The following is a 20,728-nucleotide window of genomic DNA, read 5'->3' as shown; positions in this document are numbered from 1 at the left end:
CCTTGATAGTGACCATCTCCTCTTGGAGCAAAAGAATAACCAAGACCTAGCTGAGCATGGGTAACAGAGGAAGACTTACATTAACAAGGAATGATTAGAGGAGAGGGCTCAAAAGCAAAAATGATAATGAGGACAAGTAAGGAGAAGACTTGCAGAGAGGTTAAAGTTATGGTTAAAACTCTCTACAAGGTGAGTGAGTTGAGTCATCAGAGTTAACTGGATGAACCTACTCTCATTTCAAGGTTAAACTAAATGGTACTAACATCCTGTCTGCAATAATAGCATCACTACATTGAGTGTGACATTGTTCCAGAAGACAGGTCACAGGTACTAGGGGAATGATCTAGTGGTCAATATATAAAACTATGTTCATAATGTATTAGTTTCTTTTTTTCAACATTTTAGTCTAAGGTTTATTTCTCTAAAATTTCTTAACTTCATTTAATATTAAACCCCAAAACATTTGGCCGTAGTGTTAGAAGCTGAGTCGACCATTTACTTGTCTACTGCATTAAAAATATTTTCCCCTTTAGGTCAATACTCACTTGTTAAACCAGACTGAATATATAACAGTTTAAACAGCCATTGAGAGAGGTACTTAAAAAAAAAAAAACATTTTCATAGTCTCATTTCTTTGGACAAACTGACATTTGTCATACTTCACTGATTTTTTTAGTTCTCTCTTCTAGCTGTAAAAGCACATGGTAACTCTGAAGTACATGAGTGTGCATAGTTATTTTCCCTTTCTTAGTAGCAGTAGCTGCAGCAGCATCTGCTCAACATCTGGCTCTTTCATGGGGCAGTTGCTTACTGGAGTTAGAGTCTTCTAGTTTATATGGTTAACATTCAGATAGGTTCCTTAACATTACTTTGCTATGTTATTGGTATCATTTTAAAATTGACTGACTATCTGTTCCACAGGTTTGTTTTAAGTAGTTTCCTGAAAAACAACATTTCTTTAAAAGCAATATTCTTTTAAACACCATTAAGACAAAGCACTTATAACATTTTTACAGCATGATTTATTTCTTCATAGGACATTTTAAAACCAAGTTGCAGTGGAAAACCAGCATCTGTGTTATAAACTTGAGAGAGTATCACACCTTCAAATGAAAATGCTAACGCGATGACAGAAAATTGATGCTAAAATTAACAAATGAAAATGATTCATGCACTTTAGAGTACACAGAGTCCCTTAAAATATGTCTCTTTGAGCCTTTATAGTTATAGAGTCACCAGGGTGTATGGGAGTAATGAAGTGGAAAAACCATAGAATTGCACGCAAATCAAGAGTCATTTTCTAGTTTCTAATTCTCAATTCTCCCTACTATCTAAATGGACTTTCAGCTAATATTCTTTATTCCTTGTTCATTCTTTCTGGCCTAGAAAAAGACAGTTTTCCTTTTATTTGTAAAAAGCACTCTATAATTTTTTCAATACCAAATGTATAATGGCTATTTGCACCAGCCCTCTTAATTTTCTGCTTCATTATTGTAATTTTGTTCAGTTATTTAGATTATTTACCAAAAAGAAGTTTTCATCTTAGCTGCACCTCATTATCTTTTTTATTTTTGCTAATTTAATTAGGCAGCAAGAAAATAAATTTTTTATTTTTTAATAAAGATTGGGGATTATCATATATATTTTTTTCTCACTTGAGACCCTCTCTAAAATGATAGAAGAATAAATTTAAAAAAAACCATAAAATCAAAGAGAGAAAACAAGAGAATGCATTAAAGAACAGAATATTTTAATGAATTTTTGAAATATATAAATAGTGGTAATTGTCAGAACAGAACAATGACTAAGCACACAGCTCCTCTTAGAGAAGAAATAAAGGAAAGTTTTCAAATTTCGAGAGAAAAATGATTCTCAGTCTAGATTATTCTGTCAAACTATCAACAAATGGGTGAAAGAACAAGTATTTTTAACACTTGAATATGTTATGTTACATGTCCACTTTTTTGGAAACTACTGTAGAATGTATTTTTTCAGCAAAATGGGAAAATTCAGAAAAGAGGAAGTTATAGAATTCAGAAATAGGGGATCAATACCATAAGGGAGATTGTCCAAGGGATGTCTCAGAATGACAGCTGTGATCTGGAGAGCGACTCATTCAAAGTTGAGCCAGAAGATAAAAAGCTCTAAGACAGAGGTCTCCAGAATAAAAGGGCATTGATATGTAACAGATATATGTGAGATCTGCGAGGGAGAAGTAGACAGAGAGAATAATGGTAGTAAAAAAACAAGATACTTAATAACTTCAGGAAAGTTTTAAAAATCCAGGAATAAAAATTCAATCTTCATACACTATTTGGCTATTACTGATTAAGAGTAGTATGGAACACTATTAATAAGAGTAGTATGGAACACTATTAATAATTTTGGGTAAGGTAAAATTGTTAGTAAGACATGTAAAATATGTAAATCTTCATCTACCATAACAGGAAGCCAATAGGTAATATCCAATATCAATAAATCAAGAAATAGCAGAATAAGCACAACATTTTAAGATATGAAGAAAAATCTCAGAAGAAACAGCCGAAATATTTTAAAGTGGATGTCTCAGGTGAACAGAACACAGACTGGGACTGGGTGGGTGAAGAAACTGCTAGTTTTTATTAAAGAATTTTGCTCTCTAACTCTGGGAACACAAAAAACAGATGTAATTTCTATACTGTGAAATTATTCTAGGAGCTGAAAAACAGGCATAACTATTAAGCCTAAAGGGGCATGGATCTTAAATAAATAAGGAAGCAAAGAGAGAATAACCTTTTTACCTTATTATCTATGTTGGAGACTCCTCGGGTTCTATGGTGTTGGCATGCATTGTGAGTTTCTGTATATTACAGTGATTTAGGTTGAGCTTGCAAAGAATTACAGAATGGTATTTTCTTCTCTTACTACAAACTTGTTGAAAATCTGCTGATCCTCTGCCTATTTACAGTGGACATTCATTGCCTATAACAATAATAATATACATAATAAGTATAAATATAATCAATACTAAAATATTAAAATAATATAATATATGCTTAATTAATATAATAAATATAATTAAGCTAAAAAAAGAAAATTGATTTTTTAGGAATCCTGCCTATGGTGTCTATTTTTGTTATATCTGGTTATTATTTAATAGAAGATAATTTATGTAGAGTCTTTAAGAAACTATAAAAAAGTATCTATTTGCCAATATCTGAGTTTGGGGAAAAAAAGGAATAAGTCGAATCTTAGAATTTCAACTTTAAGCTTTTCATCATTAATGCTCTTGTCCTTACCATGCTACACAAATCTGTTTAAACTGTGTTTGTCCTACTTTAAAAAATTAAAAATAAAATAACTTCAAGCCTTCTTGGGTTGGTCAGTGCTACCAGATTTTTCTCCCCCCACCTCCAAAAATTAACTGTTACCTAGCTACTATAGATAATAGGGTTGATTAACCAGGATGAGGACTCTCTCTGGAATGTCAAGCAGGTATTGACTTCTGAGTTCACTCTTACATTTGGATCACTATGAATTACTGTTTCATTTTGGTTTTTTAGCAATGACAAGTATCTGAATGATCTTATTGTCCATAATGCATAAAGAGTTTCTCCACTTACCATATACCACAGGTCTAAACTATGCATAACTGCTAAATAAAGTTATTCATAAATTCCTCAAATATCATAGAAATGTCAATTTTACTGATCACTGCTTCTTTGAAGACTCTATTCTAATGCCGAAACTTCTATCTTAAGCAACCAAAACATAGAATTGAAGCCTTTGGTTCAGTGTTTATGGTTAAAGAACTGGAAATGCAATGTTCAAAGTTAATGCCCCAGATCATCTGCCCCAGCAAATAGTTGAGTATTTGAGGCATAATTACTAGGAACATTGAAACTGGAAGGCTTGACTCAATTGTGTAGGCACATTAAATCACGTCTTTAACCATGCTCATTTCCACAGTAGCCCTTGTCTTGAGGTGAGTTGGAATCTTTGTAGTGATGAAGGAAAGAATTAATAGTCCAAGACTTTCCCAAGAAGTTGTCCTGTTTAATTACCATACTAAAGATGTCTTATTAAGAAATCTTGATCTTCCAGAAAGTCATCATATCCACTTGGGCAGAGCACATATAGTAAATATGTCACAGGGAACATGAACTTTACATCTGTCTAGTGCTGTGGATTGATTGACATTGATTAGACTGTAACTAAGGGTGGTACTAACAACAATAAAAAAAAGCAAACAATCCAATTAAAAAATTGGAATAAGTCACTAGTGCTTTTTTTAGTTATTAATAACAAATATTAAAACCTTTACTTAAAGCCACATTACTTACGACAATATAAAAAAGCATGTGGACCATCAAACCAATTAAATAGAAAGCTTTCTATCTGCAATATATATATATATATGTATATATGTATAATTGTATTAACCAATGTTACCCCAATAAACTTAATAAAATTTAAACAATTAAAAAATAAATAAAACCTTTAGAGTAAAAAAAAAAAAAAATGGGCAGAAGACCTGACTGGATATTTCTCCAAAGAGGAAATACAGATGGCCAATAGATATATGAAAAGATGCTCAAGATCACTAATTATCAGAGAAATGCAAATTAAAAGCACAATGAGATATCACCTCACAACTGTCAAAATGACTATCATCAATAAATCAAAGAACAAATATTGATGAGGATATGAAGAAAAGAGAACTCTCATACACTGTTGGTGGGATTGCAAATTGGTATAGCCACTATGGAAAACAGTCTGGAGGTTTCTCAAAAAATTAAAAATGGATATACCTTTTGACCCTGCAATTGCACTTCTGGGTATTTATTCAAAGAAATCCAAAACAATAATTCATAAAGACCTGTGCACTGCTATGTTCATGTCAGCACAGTTTACAATAGCCAAGATATGGAAGCGACCTAAACAAAAAAAATAAAATCTTACCATTTGCAATGACATAGAAGGAACTAGAGGTTATTATGATGAGTGAAATAAGTCAGAGAAAGATAACTACCATATGATTTCACTTATGTGCAGAATCTAAAGAACAAAAAGAACAAACTAATCAAAAACAAACTCACAAATATAGGGGACAATCTGGTGATGGCCAAAGGGTTGGGGAGTTGGGCGGCTGAGAGAAAGGGTGAAAGGTTAAAGAAGTACAAATTAGAAGTTGATAGATGGTCACAGGGATGGGGAGCATGGCATAAAGAATGCAGTTAACGTTAATGTAATGGCTAGGTGGAGAGCCAGAGGAGAGAAAGAGCAATTAGGGGGATCGTTTGTAAACCACATAAATGTCTAACCAATGTACTGTATGCTTGAAACTAATAATAAAATAAAATTTTTAAAAATGGTTAAAATGGTGAATTTTATGTTATGGATATTTTACCACAATAAAAATAGTAGTGGAATTACAAAAGAAAAAAATGGGAGTTACTTACCCAGTACTCACTGTAACCTAGTCATGGCAAGGACCCCAAAGAGTTGTATAAAACCCCCATTGATTTTGTGAATTATTCCAGGTGAAGAGCTTTCTGACAGTGTTTTACACCATATTATTTTCTCACAAGGCAGTTTAATTCCATCTGAAACATCTGCTAAAACTGTAGCAGTGCATCTCAGTAAAGATAGAACTGTATTACTCAACTGAGTTGGAAGAATTTGCAAAAACAACAACAACAACAACAACAACAACAACAAAAACACACCTAATATAAGGTGTCACTCTACTATCCAACAACTCTCTAGGAAGAAAATCTAGACAACTGAGAATTTCTTGAAGACAAACCATGGGAAAATTTATGTAGGATAGTTTTCTTATTGTTTGGCATGTCATTCCATGTTTAAAATCAGAAATCTATCTTGCTGAATTACTTGCCTTATTTGTCTCATTTAGGAACAGATAAGGACTTACAAGAGAGACAAAAATATGTGGAGAATTCTGTCTGTGCCTTTGCAGTGAGACTATGATGGGCTCCTGGGATATACTCAGTGCTTGATCTGTATTTTCAATAACCAAAAATTCAAGTGTGTGAGCATAGCAGTACTGCTGCATGAATCTGCTAAGAAAGTACTTTCCCCCAAATGAGTTGATATTTGAAGCATCTTTTCTTGACCAATTTTTGTTGATTTATTTTTTCATTTATATTCTAGGAACTCATGAGAACTGTCTTATGAATTCTTCTGGGGAAAAAATGAAAAAAGAAGGAGGGAAACTGAAGGCAGAGAAGGGAAATAAGAAAGGAAGTTATTTTTTTTCTAGTCATTATTTTCATATCTATTGTATTCCTCCTTCTCTTCTGGAATTAGCAGCATTATTTAAACATGCTAAGGGTGTTGAGGTAAACTGTAAAAAAATTTGTAGTACTGTTGTTAAAATATACTTTCAAAAAGATAAAATCATGACTCATGCAAATACAAATTGAACACATGCCAAGATTTTGTTTAAATCATTAATAATGAGGGAATCAGTAAGAAGTTATGACTGATTCAGAAAGCATTTACAAAGCTAGGTGTACATAGTCAAATTTCTGATAAGAATGCTGGGTTAGATGCACAACTGGCCTATGCCTAACAAGGTCTTAAACTCATGAGGTTGTCTGTCCTACCAGATAAAAATTATATTCACATCTACCAGATAAAAATCTACAAGTACAATGAACAAATAATATTACTGTATCTGGGTCCTTTAATCAATAGCAAACAGTGAAGAGATCTAAATACATTCCTTTGATAATCCTTGGCTGGCTTTGCCCCAATTTGACAGAGATGACATGCCCCCCACCCTTCTGATTTATTTCCAAATCTGAGGAAAAATAATTTTGACGCTTTCTGGTTACTGTGTATTATAGTTCTGAGCCTATGTGCCCTTGGATCTACTCCTTGCCCTTTGCCTGCTTTGCTCTGTATCATCATAGCTAAATTTCCCAGGTGTCCATGGCAATTGGCTTTTGGCCGAATTCGTCCAATAGCAAATATTGTCAGGAGATTGCAGGACAGGCGAGGAGGAAGAGAAAAACCAGAGTATTTCTTTCTCTCTCTCTCTGCCTCTAGAAAGACTCTTTTGCAACAGCTGTGTCTCTTCTGTGGCTCCATATGCCCCTGGCCAGGTCCATTGGAACACCTCTCTTCTGCAGGAACCCCCAAAACTCCTGGGTTTTGGGGATCCTGCCTCTTACCTTTGACCCTCCAAAAGTTTCCTGCAGTTGCTTATTTAGGGGGATCTCCACTATTCCGGTTGTCTCACCACCTTCCATCATCCCGACAATCAATTCCAAGAATTAAATCCTCAGCATTAATTGTTCAGAGTTGTTTTGTTTTCCTGGTTAAACCTTAACTAATTCATTTGGGAGTGTTTTATTTTTTATTCCTACTGTAAAGCTATATTAAATTTGGGACTCAGTAGTTTATACTAGTGATGATGCATTCTCAAAACTGTTCCAATCAATGTCAACATTCTTCAGATCTCATAAGAAAAGAATAATTTCTAGCAATCCTGAGAGATCATATATATAAAAGCTAGATTTCTGTAGAGAAAAGGAAAATTCTGTAAAATCAAATATGAGCTTTTTGTTATATAATTTTAGTGGTGTCTTGAAACCAGGATATTCATATACACATGGAAAGAGAGAGAGAGAGAGAGAGAATAATTTAAAAATTCAATTAGAAAGGTAAAACCATTTTTAATGTTTTAGATATAATAAACTTCTCAATAAAAACCATCTTCTTAACCAATTCTTTTGAATTCAAATTGGTTGCTCATTATGCAACAAATTACATCTCCGCAGAAGAATTGCCCTTTCAAGAGACTCTTCTTTAATTGTTCCCAAATTTCCTATATCTGAGTGTCAAGAGTAACAGGAGGCCTTCTCTACTTCTCTGCTTTTTTGATAGTATCTGCCATGGAAATATTTCTGCTTCTTAGATTTTCTTATGTTGCACTATCTATTATAACTGGAAAAATTCCATGTTGACTTTTCTTTCCATAATTTTATTTTTGTATGCATATTTCTTTAAAAATCTATTTTAATATGATTTTTCCCTCTGCGAATGTATTTTTGAAGCATGTTGGTACATGGTACTGCATTAAGAGTAAATGCCCCAAGCCCACTTTTGAACATTCCTTTATTATTTTTGGAGGAACTAGTTCTGAGTTTGCTTTACTCATTTGATACTTTTCTGATTTTCAGCCCCTCATTGCTTTAGGAGCACCCCAGTTTCATGATGCTCTTTGCCTCTCCAAACTCTTGTCTACGCACTTTTATTTTTTCTAAACCACATTCTAATTGGACTTTTGCAGTATGACTCAATATACTTTTTCCCTTCTCTGAATTTGCCAAAAAATATGTAATAAATTCAGTCATTATAATTCACTCTACTCATATTTTATGTTATTTCCCCATATCTCTCTTTCTCTTTTCACATAATATGCATTTTTGTGTGTCTACATCAATTCTGAAACATATATGCCTGTTTTCAGTCAGTTTAGTTCATGAGCAATGGAACATGTGATGAACAGCTGTATATTTAATTATCATGTGTCATTTTCTTTATTATGCTTTACTGTGTATCTAAAAGAACCTAGAACAACTGGAATTCAACATGACCATCAATTCATGATTGAAATACTTAATACCTTTTCAAAGTCTTTCTTTGCTTCCACTTTAGAATGAATTTTGACATCTTATTTTTCAGCCATTTAAATTTGTCATGGTCAGTAATTCCAAAACTACCAAGTAAAGGACTTGACTTCTAAGTTAAATCACTTGTCTTGTGAGCAATATATTGACCATTCCACTTTAATGTCATTAAGATTCTTTTTATTATTATCAAAAAAAGCAGTCAATTTCCCAGAAGGAAATGACCTCAATGGTTTAATTCTTTTTAGTTGTTCCTTTAGCACATTTACAAATAATATGCTTTTACTATTTCTTGATTTATTAATTTCAGACTTTATCAGTTGATATCCATAATGATAACAGAGGAAATAGCTTTCATACATTAACTTCACCAACTTTCCTACTCTCATCTTCCGAGAGTCATATTGTACTTCATTTTGTTTTTCAGTCACTAGTGTTTATAGTAGTGTGTTTTGTAAATATTATTCGCTTGCCAATTAAATAGTATTAAATCACTTTTCCATCTTGTATACATTTTTTCCTCCTCCTTGATTTCATAATTACTGTATTTTTTCATATATTTTATAATTTATGAATGCTCAACTGACCTGTCAAAACAAAGTTCCGAACATCTTATTAGTTTCATGGCTCATCAGTTTCAGTTTTTCCCAGAGAGACTTAGCTCCTACTTCTTTTCCTCTGCACTCCTACTTCAACCTAGACTAGTTAATTCCTAGGATGGGCACATGTCTCTTATTCGGAGACTTCCCTTCTTCACGTATCTGTATTCGTTGTTGTTGTTGTTTATATCATTGTTTTAGTCAAATATATCTCTCGGTGGCTTCTTTAAAAGTCTGCTTGGAAAGCCAAATTTTTGGAGTTATTGCATATCTGAAAATGCCTTTACTCTTTCTTCAAACTTGATTAATAGCTTGGCTGTCTATAGAATTCTAGGTTGACCCAAGGATCAGCAGCATAATATGTGGGGCTTCTTGTTAAAAACTTATTAAGAATTTCAAGATAGTGACAGCAGAACACTAAATCAAGGGCGGGGTCCTTCTAAGCACAAGGTCCTATGTGACTACCAAGTACATATGCCCATGATACAAACCTGGGTCCTTTCAAAATGAAGATTTTTAGTTCTGGGAAATTGACTTTTTCTTTGATAATTTCTTCTATTCCTGATGTCTAGAACTTTAGTTAGCCGAACATTAGATGTCCTGAACTAACCTTCTAATTTTCTTATCTTTATTATTCTATTATTCATCTTGCTGCCTTTTTGTCCACTTTATGGGTTATCAGACTTTCTTCTCTACTCCTCTGTTTACATTTAGTGTAAATCATTAGTGTTAATTTCCAAGAGCTCTTTCATCACCATGTATTACATTAAAAAAGTAGTATTATGTTCTTGTTTTATGAATGATGTTTTTTAAAAACATTTTAAAAAGTATTTTTTGGAGGGGCTTCTATTATTTTGATATCCTCCAAATTTATTTGTTCTGTTATATTTGTCTGTCTTTCATGGTGCAGCTTTTCCTTCAATGCTTGCTCACACCGCTGACAGGCCATTAATATTAAAGAATGTGGCTCTGAAAAGTGATTAGAATTTCTCTGTGCATAAGTGGTGCTTGTCACCTGCTGAGCCTCACCCAAGGGTGAGCAAGCTGTGAACTGTTTGTTGCCAAAATGTCATTTCTCTGGTGCTTTTCCTGGCAGTAAATCCCCCAGTCTCCATTCTGTGACTAGATGGGATAAAAGAACCTGAGGTATCATCACTAAACATACTGACTTTCATTCAATCCCCTTGTTTTCAATCTGTTTCATTTTCAGGTGTGCTGTTGGTACAATTTCCTACGATTTGGGATAGAGAAAAAAATCTGAAAGCTCTAAAAAGATTTTCACCTTCTTATTTTGAGCCCAAAGTGATACTTGCATTATAGGATCTTTGGTGTCCCTACTTCATGAGCTGTTCTGAGTTTCTGTGGGGATTCTCTTACTCTCTGTGTAATCACCCTTTGAAAGCACTGTTCTTTGTTTCTCTTTCTTGGTTACTGCTAAATCAGTTGCCATATCTCACTTTTTAATTTTTCCAAAAATGTGTTGTAAATTTTTCTCTCCTATTATCTTGTTTCCTGTTCTTTCTCCTTGTAGCTCTTTTACCTTTTCAATCCTTTTATGTTATGTTAATGACATTTCAGCAGTGAACAGTAATAAAAACATTTTAAAATCCATCAGGCTTAAATGCAAGCCACAAATCTTTTTTATCTATTTCTTTTTTTAAATTTTAAAAATTATGCCACACATTCCCTGACCCAGCTGTCATCAGCTATCTTCCATAAACACTCCTTTCAAGAGTCAGGTCCTCCAGTGGTGAAAGTGGCAATTTGGTGTCTTTGCTCTCCTGTATTTCCGATGACGCAGCTGAACCTCAGCATTTTGTGTCGTTTCCATGAGCCAGAGCTCACTGTAATGCTGATCACTACAGAAAACTGGACATAGTTCTCTAGTCAGTGTGTTGCTCCTTTCCCTGAATACCAGGAAAAAGGTAAATGTAAGTAGAGCCAGCCCCCACTGACTTTAAAGCCCTGCCTCTACAGACTTTTCAATACCCTCAAAGGACTGTAGTAAAAGTCTCTAGTATGGGAGTTAGAAAAAGATGACGCAGTTAAAATGGGTAATCTGAGAAGCCTTTAATAAAGAGCATTTACAGTTGTGGGACAAATGTAGGGAACCACTGGGATAATATAATACTTCTGGGCTAGTAACATGGGGTTCCATGAATGTGTTGTTTCTGATGAGAGAGAGAGAGGGAGATGGAGAAGGGGAGAACTCGGTGGAGAGGGATGCCTGACAGGTGACCTTCTTGGAGGGTGACCCTGCAGGAAGGAGGAGAGTAGTACGATGACTTCACTTTTCTCCCTCCGTCCTATCTCCTGCTCATGCTCTCCATGTGCCTGATGTAGTCTTTATATTCCCCTTCTCAGGGCAAGGAGCAGCATAGAGACCAGTAGAGTGAGTCTGGAGAGACAAGTGAGTTCTTTAGCACCTGAGCTTAGTGCTAAAAACATGTTTTTTGAGGTCCAATAGAATGTCATAAAATGTTTAACTGTTCTTCAGTGGGTCTGCTATGTGTGTGCCCTATTCCTAAACTTTCTTCTCTGGTTTAAATAAATACCTTACTAGTAGGTGAAGGTCACTACTTTTTCTTCATCAGAACACACAGATTTAACTTTATGTATAAAATATATAAATATGAGGACATATTTTACATATAAATATATTTACTATATAAAACAAATATATTTTATAAATATAAATATATAAATCTAGTATATATTTTATGTATTTAAATGTGTTTAAATATATGTGCATTTAAATATATATTTATATACATATTTATTTAAATATGTAACCTTTTAAGGAAAATCCTTGAGTCCACCTAGCCCGTAGTATTTCAGAGGGGTAATAGTAAATGGGCACAAATGATTGGTTCCCTCTTTAGAGTTAAAATGGTCTTACTGTTCTTTTGCCTCCAAGGAGGAAAAAATTGATCTTGTAAGCATTTCTAACTATTTGAATGTATCTCTGTACTTAAAAGAAATTCTTTAACATGCTGGGGTTTACACAATGCCCATTTCTGTATTAAAAAGTTTAATCTTTAGGTAAATCGATTATTTACCTAAATTGTGATTTTGGGAGAAGAGGGACGATAATTATGTATTCCTTTCTACTTATAAAGATACTTTTTCATCATATATTTTCCATCTCATTGGGATTATTTTGCTGCTTTAAATGTAGAATGTAAACCTATATCAAAGGCTTATAATATTTGCCATACTATTGTTTCCACTTTGATGATATCAATTGTTTGGGGAATTATTTATACCATAAAATGAAGGTATTAAAGAGCTTTATAATGATAATATTTACCTATGTGAAAGAAAAATGTCTTTAAAAGGCTTTGAATCTGTAAACTTCACTTCTTAGACTAAGGTTAGAATTTAATTTCCTAAGCATTGACCTGCAGAGTAGACAATTTCATTATTTAATGGCTTCTTATCATTTTTTTTTTTATCATATTAGGATCAGAGACAAGCAGAAGTTAGTGAAAATGACATAGCTTCTTGTTCTGAGCATCCCTATTTGTGTGTGTTTGGTGCATTTCTATGTATGGCCATATTTTAATGTTAATGTTAATATCTGCTGTAGATATTCTTTAGCTTTTAGCTTTTCTAATTCTTATTACAGCATTCTGATGACAATATCTTGTCACTTTTGTATTACAATCAAGTCAAAAATGGAAATAATGATTATCAATTCTCTTACTATTAATTCTCTTATAACTAATTTATTATTTATGGTCTACAGCATGAGAGATATCCTGGGTATTTTAGTTCATAGAATTAATACAGATGTGAATAGACACATAAGATTTTTTAGTATGAGAATATTCTTAGTTATGTAGATAGTCTTTTTGCAAGATTGAGTCATGTAGCAATATAGTAGGTAACCTTAAGAGTATTTGAAGTACTTGATTACGAAAGCTACATCATTTCATATTGAGTATTTTTTCATTTGGAAAATGGCAGTTCTATATTTAGATAAAAAATACTCAATCATATTCTACAGCTCAGTACTCTTTGTTCAAAGGTGGAAATTATTTCTCTTTTGAATTACAGAATCAATCAATTATTTTCAAAGACAGTGTTTCTATTTTCATTTCTGTCTTCTTTTAAGTGTTCTGATCATCAGAAGGTAAGGGAGTCCCTCCAAAAAGCTAAGATCAAAGGCTGTTCTTTTCATAACATTCAGGCTGATTTTAAAAGTCTTATGAATTATCAGATTAGTGTCATTCTATTAGGGAAAAGATCATTATAACTTTAATGCTGCTTTAGCTTTTGTTTGTGTCTTTGATAGTAAATATATGGAATTTTAAGTATTTCAATAAAATTGATGAAAATGAAGATGTATAACAGCATTTATTTAGCACATATCCTTTTTCTAGCTCAAATTAATGATTACATATTTTAGTTGGTAATTTATGAATTGATAAGTGTGATAAGAATTCACTTATACCTGTGAAACCATCCCCACAATCAAGAAAATGAACATTTCCATTATCTTCAAAAGTTTCCTCAAGCTCCTTTATAATCTTTCCCTTTCTTTCCTCCCTGATCCCACCTCCCCCATTCCCAGGCAACTACTGATCTGCTTCCTATCACTGTAAGGATAGTTAGCATTTTCTAAAATTCTATATAAATGGAATCATAAATGAAAATAAAATATGCAGATATTTCACTCTGCATAATTATTTAAGACTCATTCATGTCATTGTGTGTATCAATAGTTTATTCCTTTTATTGCTGAGTGGAACTTTGGATGAATTTGCCCGAGTTTGTTTTTTCATTTACCTGTTGATGAATATTTGAGTTGTTTCCAGTTTGGGGCTATCACAAATAAAGTTGCTATGAACATTGATGTATAAGTCTTTGTAAGGACATATATTTCTTTTTCTTTCCATCAAAGAATAAAACGTCTGAGTCATGTGGTAGATAAATGTTCGCTTTTTAAGCAACTGTTTTCCAGAGTGATCATACCTATTAACATTCCCAACAGCAATGTTCCAGTTGCTTAACATCTTTGCCAATATTTGCTATGATCCGTTATTTTAATTTAGTCATTCTAATAGATGTTTGGTTATATCATATTATTGTTTTAACTTGAATTTCTCTAATAACTATTCATGTTTAGCATCTTTCATGTTTGCCATAAATATATCTTTTTTTGTGTGAAGAGGCTGTTCAAATTGTTTGCAGAATTTGTATTGGGTTTGTTGTCTTTTAATGAGTTTTGCAAGTCTTTATGTGTTTTAGATACAAATCTTTTATCAGATATATGATTTGCAAATATTTTCTGGTCTGTGGTTTGTCTTTTCATTCTTTAAACAATTTTTTGAAGAATAATTCTTAATATTGATGAAGTGCAACTTATTTTTTTTCATAGAGAGTACTTTAGATATTATATCTAAGATATCTTTTGCTGATTCAGATCACAAAAGTTTTTCTCCTGTATTTTCTTCTAGGTTTGTAGTTTTAGAATAAGCATTTAGATATGTGATGCATATGTGGATTAAAGTTCCTTTTATACATATATATTTCTATTGATCCAGCACTATTCATTATAAATGCTGTCCTTTTTCCACTAAATTATCTTTGCAACTTTTTCCAAAATCTATTGACTATATACTTGTGAGTCTCTTCTTAGACTCTATATTCTGTCCCACTGATCTACTTATCTTGGTGTTAATAATGTAGCATATTATGCCTTGTATACTGTACTGATTACTGTAGCTTTAAAATAAATCTTGAAGTCTTATAAGTTTTGAAGGAGTGTGAATCCCCAACTCTGTTCTTTTTATTAAATTTGTTTTGATTATTGTAGGTCCTTTGCATTTCTATATGAATTTTAGAATCAGCATGTCAATATGTACAACAAAAAAGCCTTCTAGGATATTTATTGGGATCGTATCATATCTATAGATCAATTTGTGTAGAAATAACATGTTAACAATATTGAGTCTTTCAATCTATGGACACAGCATATCCCTCCATCTATTGAGGTCGACTTTAATTTCTTTTAGCTATGTTCTGCAGTTTTCAGTTATAGCACTTGCACATACTTTGCCAGATTTGTGTCTAAGAATTTCACATTTGAGGGTATTATTGTGAATAATATTGCTTTTCATTTTAATTTCTGATGGTCTATTACAATTATATAGAAATGACATTGATATTGTATTTGCTTTTTTTTTTATATTGCAAACTTATTAAAAGCATTTGTTACTTCTAATAACTTTTTGGTATATTCCATCAGATTTTCTACTTAGACAATCATGCTGTCTGTAAACAAAGACAGTTTTACTTCTTCTTTTCCAACCTGGATGCCTTTTATTCTTGCCTTATTGCATTGACTAAAAGATTCAGTACAATGATGGATAACTGTGATGAGAATAAAGCCTTATACCTTATATTTGGAAGAAAGCATTTAGTCATTTAACATGACTTTTGACATTAACTATAAATTTTTGTAGACTTTATCAGGTGAGGAAGTTTCCTTCTATTTCTAATATGCTAAGAGTTTCAATCAGCATTTATGTTGAATTTTGTCAAATGCTTTTTAAGTATTTATTGAGGTGATACTATGGCCATTCTTATTTAGTTTCTTAAAATAGTGAATTATACTGACTAACATTTCAATCTTATAAAAACTTTTCATTCCTAGGATAAATCTCTTTTATGATGTGTTATTCTTTTATATATTGGTGGATTTTATTTCCTAAAATGTTAAGAATTTTTACATTTATGTTCATAAGATCTGTTCTTTTTCCTCTTCTTCTGCTTCTGCATCTTGTAATGTTTCATCTGGTTTTGTTATAAAAGTAATTTTGGCCTCCTGGAATGACTTGGGATTATTTTTATAAAGATGTGTAGGCAAAGGGTATTATTACTTCCTTAAATAAATTCAATGAAATCATCTGAGCATGTAGTTTCCTTTATGTAAAAGTTTTTAACTGCAAATTCAGTTTATCTATTTCTTTTTGAAACATGGTAGTTTGTGTCTTGTAAGGAAATTATTCATCTTATATAAATAATTGTTAAATGTATTGGAATAATGTTATTTATATTGTTGTGTTTTGATAATAACTGTTTTAACATCCTTGCCTACTAATGTTACCATTTTTGTTATATTTGGGTCATTTTCAATTGATCGATTTTTATCTTCAGATGGATTGATTTTCCTGCTTCTTTGAATGCTTCATAATTTTTTTATTGGATGAGAAGTCAATTGGGAAAATGTTACGTACAAAAAATTGAAATTATAATGGAAACCAGAGAAATTTCAGTTTTTCTCAGTAATTAATGAAGTGTGTTTTATTTTCTGTGTAAGGAGAGATCACAATGGTTGGGAATCATCAAAAAACTTACAATAGAGGTAGCACTCAGATATGTCTAGTAACTAAACATGATTCAGACAGCTAAAGATGGGATATGAGAAAAAAAAGAGTTGAATCTAGGATGATGTGACAGTGTTTGAGGAACAGTGATGAAATCAGTTTGCTTGGAAATTAGGGTGTACGTAAAAGAAGTAATGAGAAATGTGTACATTTTAACATTTGACCACATTATTTGCACATGTCATGCCATCCCCAGAGACTGAAAACATCTTGAAGATGGGTACTATGGTGCATACACAGATGCCCGTGAATTTATATGTATATGTATGTGCATGTGTTTGTGTCTATATATCTTTACATATACATTCATATATATTCTTATATGCATTCATATATAGTTTTTACACAGCCCCAGATACAATAATAAATACTAAATAATTACTTAACTGACTTGGGTTTGTTTTAACATCTTTTGGTGATATTATCCACTTATATGTAGCTACTCTATGCTATTCGATTTTGCTACCAAGCAGAGTATCTAGTGGAGTCTCCATTCACAGATTGCTGAACCAGAAACTGCTCAGGTTAGAACACCAAGTACAGGTATTTAACCTAAACTTTGGGAAGCAGAAGGACGTATATAGGCCTGGTATTAATAAAACTTTTTTATTCAGCTTGCCTACTCCAATGAAAGAAACCATTTTATTTTCAGCACATGCATTTGTGCTTTCTTCTTCATTCACCTGCCAGCTATCATGAGTTAGGAAGTACACACATGAATAGTTTCCCAAGGGCATCCCCACTCATTTTATGTGACACTTTCTCCATTCTTCAGTTCTTTGAGTCATTTCTTATTCTTTTCATTTATCAGTTATGATTGGGCTCAGCTGCATATAGAAGAAATCTCAAAATAATAGTAGCTTAAACACAGTTTTTTTCTCTCATGGGAAATAAGCTCAGAGGTAGGTGATTTCACAGCATGGGATCCAGGCTCCTTCCATCTTTATTCTCTGTCATTCTTAGTGGGTATCTTCCTTCTGCCAGGTCACTTCATGATCCTAGATGGCTGCTGATCCTTGAGACAATTCCAGGCAATAAGTAATGGGCAAGGGACAAATGAGAACTGCTTTCCAGCTGAGTTACCCTCTTCAAAATAATTCTTCTGAAACTCTTAACTCAACCACCTCTATTTATTCTCCTTGGTCAGAATGAAGTTTCATGACTATACTTAGCTTCAAGAAAGCCTGGAAAATGTAGTTTTTTAGTGGAGAAAATTGCTAACTCAAAAATAGAATTCATTTATTCATAAACAAGGGAGGCCATCTGAAGTACTTATTGGTTTTAAAACTATATCATAAAACCAAATTCAACCAAGTTGTACCAACTAATTTTCACAAGATACACAAGTGGTATATTTTTTAGCCATTGCAGAGTTGTGAAACTCTTTTACTTTCATACATAAAAGGTAATATAATGTGACTGGGTTATAAATATTACAAAATTTCAAAACACTCTATCTGTTGCTCCATTATTATTATAGTCAGTGTTTTATGCTTCAAAGCCAGGCTTATTTTTTCCTTTCTAAGTAACCTGTTCTAGGTGTTATTTTTGTTTTGTTTTGTTTTGCTTCATCTGTACAAATAAGACATTTATTGGCACATAGAATTTATTTTTCAATGTCATTGTCTGCTAATATTTTATCATACAGAAGTATATGGTACAAAAAGTAATTATTTATAGTGTCTTGAGTAATAAGTCTTAATCTAGGTATAACTTTTTTCCGTGGAGAAAAAAAAGTTTCTTATTGATGGAGGAATTTCAAATAACCTTGCTAAACTTTTTAACTTCTCTTTATACCCTAGCCTTGGTATTGCAAATCATCCAAAGTAAATTTTCAAAAAACTTGCTACACTGTCTCGAAGACAGTGCCTAAAAGTAGATATACTCCATTTTCCCTGAAATACTTTATACGTTGGCTCCCGAATGGAACTAAATTCTGTCTGCTGACTTAGGAAAATGGATAAATCGTCTTTACATTGTTTATCTACAGTATGTACAGAGTAAGAAATTTTTTTCCTCCCTACTAGGGGGGGCAATATCTTCAGAAACACTTGATTTATAATTAATGCATAAAATTTCTAAAAGTGTTAGAAATTTTTTGAAGCAATTTGTATTATCTTACTCCTTGAGATATCTATTGCTGCATAAAAAATTAGTGGCTTAAAACAATAACATTAATGATCTCACAATTTCTCTGATTCAGGAATCCAGACATGGCTTAGTTGATCCCTATGCCTTAAAATTTCTCCGAGAACTGAGACATATCATCCCATGGATAAAAACAAGAGAAAATATTTTATAGATCTGTCTCAGGTGAAAAAAATTGCTGTAAAAACACATGCATATGTTTTTTTCTCATCTCGCCTATATTTTCTTGAATCTTTTGCCTTTCATTTTTATTTTCATTGCTATATACAGTGAATAATTACTACAGTAGTGGTCAAAAGAGTACACTTTAAATATTCTCTTAGTGCCAACTCTGAAGAAACAGAAAAGCCATAGAATAAATTCTAGTGTTAGGAACATACTTTTATGAAAACATCTATATTGTCTTGAATTTTCAGAAAGACTGTCCTTGAAATATGGTACCTAGACAATCAAACATTTTTCTATTTAATGACCAAGAAAGATATGTTAAAAATGTTACTTGATATATATATTTAATATTAGACTATTTTCCACATAGTTATAATAAATCTCTTTTTATTTTTCTCTCTTTTTGTCTACTTTTTAAAAAAATAGACTAAGATGCTTAGTGAAGCAGCTGGAAAAAGGTGATGTCAACGTTGTAGACTTAAAGAAGAACATTGAATATGCAGCATCTGTGTTGGAAGCAGTTTATATTGATGAAACAAGGTAAATTTTAACCTCCTCTCTCTTTTATCTTCTTTGCCTCTCTCCCCTTTTCCCTCTTTTTTGACTTTCCTTTATCTCAAACATGAGTTTTGCATATCTTATTCGTGAAACCAAAATCAAATCTTATTTAAATTTAAAAAGCTTCTCTTCATGTAGCCACTTAACTATGCTCTTTTTAAAAACAAAACAAAACAAAAATACAAATACATAATTTAATCCAAATGCTTGAATATCAAAAAGTAATCAAATAAAGCCACAAAATGAATAAATTAAAAAGTCTCCTCTCCCCCTACCCTCACTGTCCTTAGGCCCATGTGTTTACATGTCAGAAACAGATGTATGCTTATACTCATTTTCACTGATGTAAGGATTTTCTTATTATCTCAATATTTCAGAATTCTTCTCAGAAAATTCCTTCTGAGAGAATACCCACACATTCTAATGAGATATATCTATATATAGCAGATCCTCTACACAGAGATTACTAAGGGGCAGTCCCAAACGTGTATTTGACCATCACCTAAACCTCATCAACTATCCTCATAATTAGCAGAGTGGTGAGGAGATTAGGAAATTGGGATTTATTTGAAGAAAGTTGTTAGCCTAGTGTTGTGGCTCTCAATCAGGCTATTTGCCTTTCAGGGGTCATATGGCAATGTCTGGAGACATTTTTAGTTTGGTTGATGAGGGTGTAAGATTGTAATATGATGCGTAGAGGCTAGGGATGCTGCCAAACATCCTACAATGCACAGGAAAATCCCCCAAACAAAGAACTATCCAGCCATACATGTTAACAGTATAGAGGTTAAGAAACCCTGGCCTAAAGGGAGAACTGTGCATTTTCTTTCTTCTCTAAGGAGAAACTGACCCCTGATCTCAAGTCATGGGAGGGGTTCTTGAGGACATTAATGCTAATAGAAGACTCAGTGAAGTATGATAAGACGGTTCTTGGGAGATTTGACCAGTGTCGTGGAGTTCAGAGAGTACTGAGACCAGTTCCTGACTCTCACCTCACAAAGATAAAGGTTGCAGGCTGATTGAGACAACACTGAATTCACAGTTAAAAGGGACACTGTGGCGGGAGGGACATGCACTTCCAGAGTTTAGCAGAGAAAAGGCACTTAGTTTTTTCAAAGTCATGAGGCAGGAGAAGTAGAGGTCTTTTGAAGAGATTGACCAAAGAAAACAGTTCAGAAAGTAAAAAAGAGGCTACAGGGGGTGATTGTTGATATAAGAGCCA

At 32.8% G+C, this 20,728-nt stretch overlaps 1 protein-coding gene across 5 annotated transcripts in view; it reads left to right on the top strand.

Annotated features, from left to right (window-relative positions):
• The window catches only part of PDE1A (phosphodiesterase 1A), a 294,241-nt gene that overhangs the window by 176,182 nt on the left and 97,331 nt on the right, over window positions 1-20,728 (top strand). For all 5 annotated transcript variants that reach the window (XM_039855297.1, XM_039855296.1, XM_039855295.1 and 2 more), the window contains one exon: window positions 19,375-19,488. In XM_039855297.1, coding sequence (XP_039711231.1) covers window positions 19,375-19,488 — 114 coding nt within the window. The remainder of the gene's footprint in view (window positions 1-19,374; window positions 19,489-20,728) is intronic.

Source organism: Pteropus medius, unplaced genomic scaffold (assembly GCF_902729225.1).
Source record: "Pteropus medius unplaced genomic scaffold, Ma_sr-lr_union100, whole genome shotgun sequence".
Classification (NCBI taxonomy): Eukaryota; Metazoa; Chordata; class Mammalia; order Chiroptera; family Pteropodidae; genus Pteropus; species Pteropus medius.
Note: the sequence above shows the minus strand (reverse complement) of the source record. Positions and strands in the feature narration are given on the sequence as shown.